The 3,565-nt window shown below is 52.5% G+C and overlaps 1 protein-coding gene across 1 annotated transcript; it reads left to right on the forward strand.

Annotated features, from left to right (window-relative positions):
- The first annotated feature begins 2,195 nt into the window (after nucleotides 1-2,195).
- LOC143504581 (uncharacterized) lies at nucleotides 2,196-3,319 on the forward strand. Its single transcript, XM_076995964.1, has 2 exons — nucleotides 2,196-2,949; nucleotides 3,200-3,319. Exons 1-2 carry the CDS (start codon nucleotides 2,497-2,499, stop codon nucleotides 3,212-3,214), a joined length of 468 nt encoding a protein of 155 aa, XP_076852079.1. The 5' UTR covers nucleotides 2,196-2,496; the 3' UTR covers nucleotides 3,215-3,319.
- Nucleotides 3,320-3,565: the final 246 nt, after the last annotated feature.

The raw sequence follows: 3,565 nt of genomic DNA on the forward strand, positions 1-3,565 counted from the left end.
CATCCGACGAGTCCGACCAGGAAGGCGGAGCCTTGGATAATGGCACAGGGAAGTCTTACCCTGGTGCCAAGGCATCCGACGGGAAAGGTGGGATGGATGGTCCCCTCTTCCACAGCTCAAGCTCCCTCACGCCCAAGACCAACGGAGAGAGGCCCGTGGCAACCGTAGACGCCTTTGTGCCCAACGATGATGACTGGGATAAAGGTGCTCTTTACTTCTGTCCCTTAACACACGGCAAGTCTATCTTGGATAAGTCTGAGGCACACCAGTTTATCTCTGGAGATAAACCAAGCTCTATTTGTTGTCATGGGACCACTAGTGGTGAATTTACTGTGGTCTGTGTTGCCTATTATCTTTTCTGTCCTCATTGTGAATTTGGTTGTGTTTGTAGATGTAAGAAAATGGTTCATGCCTGAAAAAGATTTACCGTCCACCGTAGCTCGAATGTGCTCACCATTGTTTTAAAGCGCTTCGACTTCAACGGAAGCAAAATTGCAAAGGTTTGACCACCGTACTTAATTCTGCCGCACTGTTGTACACTTTCCTTAGTCGTTGCACGTGATCTATGCCGTTGCACAACTGTTCTCTGTCCCCCTGTGCAGGACGTGAGGTATCCAGAGTATCTGGACATGCGTCCGTTCATGTCGCAGTCCCACGGAGAGCCACAGCTCTACGGCCTGTACGCTGTGCTGGTCCACTCCGGGATTAGCTGCCACGCCGGACACTACTACTGCTATGTGAAGGTTTGATGTGCTGCGCGGTTTCAGCATTCTCTGCGTTTTTGCACTGAGTTTCTGCTCTAGCTAATGGATGGAATAATGTTTTTATTTCAGTCTGGTAATGGGCAGTGGTATAAGATGAACGACGCATCAGTAACTGTAAGCGACATACAATCAGTGCTGAACCAACAAGCGTATTTACTGTTCTACATCCGGTAAGTTCAACCTAATGTTTAAACCAGCTCCAGATTTTTGAATAGTGGAATATTTAGAAAGGTATTTTATACACTTTTATTGACTGTAACTCTGTGACCCGTGGTCCCGGTCATTGCTCCCCTCGCCCGGTCAGCACGGCCAAGGTGAACGGGCCTCAGTTCACCTCCACCTCCTTCATCGGTCCACAGCTTCCTCCTCACATGGCAAAGGTATCACCGCACCACTGCACCATGCCAGGAAATCTGACTGGGAACTGGTTGTTATTGTTCACTAGTATAATTGAGAGGGCTGTGTTTTGTTTGTTTACACTGTTAAACTCTTACTTTCTGTTCCTGATATTCAGATTTCCCATAACTGACCGCTGTTCACTTTGCAGAATAACTCTCCCGTGAAGGAGGACCAAGGTGGCTCAAAGCCTGGCGGCAGCAACAGCGGCAGCGTCCCGAAGAGCCAGCCCAGCCCCTGCAGTTCTTCGGCTGCCGCATCCCCGACCTCTGACCTCAGACGGCCTGTGCAGGTGAACGGTGGCGCCGCCGCTCACAATAGAGCAGCATCTCTGTCTGGTGCGCCAGGCTCTAGTGAAGGCAGACGAGCGCGTGAGGAGCGGAAGTGTGATAAAGACTCTGGGCAGCCACACCTTTCCTCCACCCTGAAGGAGCGAGGCAGATCCAGGCAGGGACATTATCGCGAGCGGGAAAACCGGAGTCGGGAGCTCTACGGGCACCGCCATCGCCATCGCCATCGTTCCAACAGAGACCACCATACTGATAAGGATCGCTCGGCCAGTCGAGAGAGGATCCCTGGAGAGCGAGAGGGAGATCGCCACCGGGACGGGCACACCCACCACCGCCGAGACCACTACCACCACCGGCGCCATCACAGCAGCAAGGACGAACGAGACCGGGATGTGGAGAATGGTCAAGGTGACTTCCCTCGCTCATTTGAGTACTATGTTGGGAAGAAAGACTCGGGACACAAGCGGGCTAAAGCACCACGCCCCGCCAGCCCTGCCCCGCGGCCCCAGGCACAAAAGCGTAGCCTGTCGGACAGGAAGGATCCATGTGAAGAGCGGCCTGTCAAAAAACATAAGAAATCCAAGAAGAAGAAGAAGGACAAGCGGAGGTAAGGAGCTATTTATGTTGCATGAGAACGGCCATTGCTATACTGTGTGTGACCAGGAGGGGTCAGCAAACAGAACTGTTACTGTTGTAGAAAATCTAGCAACCATAAGCCAGAAAGTGTACTACAGTTTCCTTAAGCAAATCATTTTCAATCTGCAGGAGTTCTGAGAGGGACCCATCAGACAGGAATGGGGACAGCAGCTCCTTCCGACACAAAAAGATGAAAAAGAAGAGGAGGAGGCACAACTTGGAGGAGGAGCCTCGAATGGAGTGTCGCTCTGGCCACAGCTTAGACAAACGTAAGCGCCGCCTCAGCTCCGACCCAGACGAGTCTTCACCCAGCGCCAAGCGACCTACTACTGAGGACTATTACCAGACTCAGTAGATCGTGCTCTGATGCCACGCTCCCTCCTTCGCCTTCCTCTGGACAGACAAAAGCGATGTCCGAGCCTCTTACTCAGGATATCGCTCCCCTGCTGTCCCCGCCTCCGCACAGGCCCCATTCAGCCCCCGAGACGCCAGCTAAGCCAACCGACACCACGCCTCGCACCCAGACGGCCTCGGCTGAGGAGCCCATCTACTGCCACGACACCCATGTGACGAAAGGCACCACGGCGCCCCCAGAGGCCAACCACGACCTCTGCTCACAGGGGGGCGACGGGCACGTGGCTTTAGAGAGGCCCGTGGCAACCGCGGACGCCTTTGTGCCCAACGGCGATGACTGCAGGGAAGATGCGGTGGCGTCTCTGTCTGGTGCGCCAGGCTCTAGAGAAGGCAGACGAGCGCGTGAGGAGCGGAAGTGTGTGCGCCGCCTCAGCTGCGACCCAGACGGGTCTTCACCCAGCGCCAAGCCACCTACTACTGAGGACTATTACCAACTTAACGTCACTCAGGTGCATAAGGGTCAACTTTCTTTCCAAGTTTCAATTATCCATTACAAACTAGTAATGAGCAGTGGTATGAGATGAACGATGCATCAGTATCTCTAAGTGACATACGATCAGTGCTGAACCAACAGGCGTACTTACTGTTCTACATCCAGTCATTTCAATCTAATGTTTAAACCATTATATTTAGAATATTTAGAAAGGCATTTTATACACTTTTATTCCCCCCCCCCCCCCCCCAATCCATCATTTTTAGGTCAACAGATCTTAAACTGAGACTGTAACTCTGTGACCCATGGTCCCGGTCATTGCTCCCCTCGCCCGGTCAGCACGGCCAAGGTGAACGGGCCTCAGTTCACCTCCACCTCCTTCATCGGTCCACAGCTTCCTCCTCACATGGCAAAGGTATCACCGCACCACTGCACCATGCCAGGAAATCTGACTGGGAACTGGTTGTTATTGTTCACTAGTATAATTGAGAGGGCTGTGTTTTGTTAGTTTACACTGTTAAACTCTTACTTTCTGTTCCTTATATTCAGATTTCCCATAACTGACCGCTGTTCACTTTGCAGAATAACTCTCCCATGAAGGAGGACCATGGTGGCTCAAAGCCTGGCGGCAG

Source organism: Brachyhypopomus gauderio, unplaced genomic scaffold, assembly GCF_052324685.1.
Source record: "Brachyhypopomus gauderio isolate BG-103 unplaced genomic scaffold, BGAUD_0.2 sc303, whole genome shotgun sequence".
NCBI classification, from domain to species: domain Eukaryota; kingdom Metazoa; phylum Chordata; class Actinopteri; order Gymnotiformes; family Hypopomidae; genus Brachyhypopomus; species Brachyhypopomus gauderio.

What these genes read in the sequence shown, in the direction of transcription:
- LOC143504581 (XM_076995964.1), top strand. Translation starts at nt 2,497, where the DNA reads ATGTCCGAGCCTCTTACTCAGGATATCGCTCCCCTGCTGTCCCCGCCT.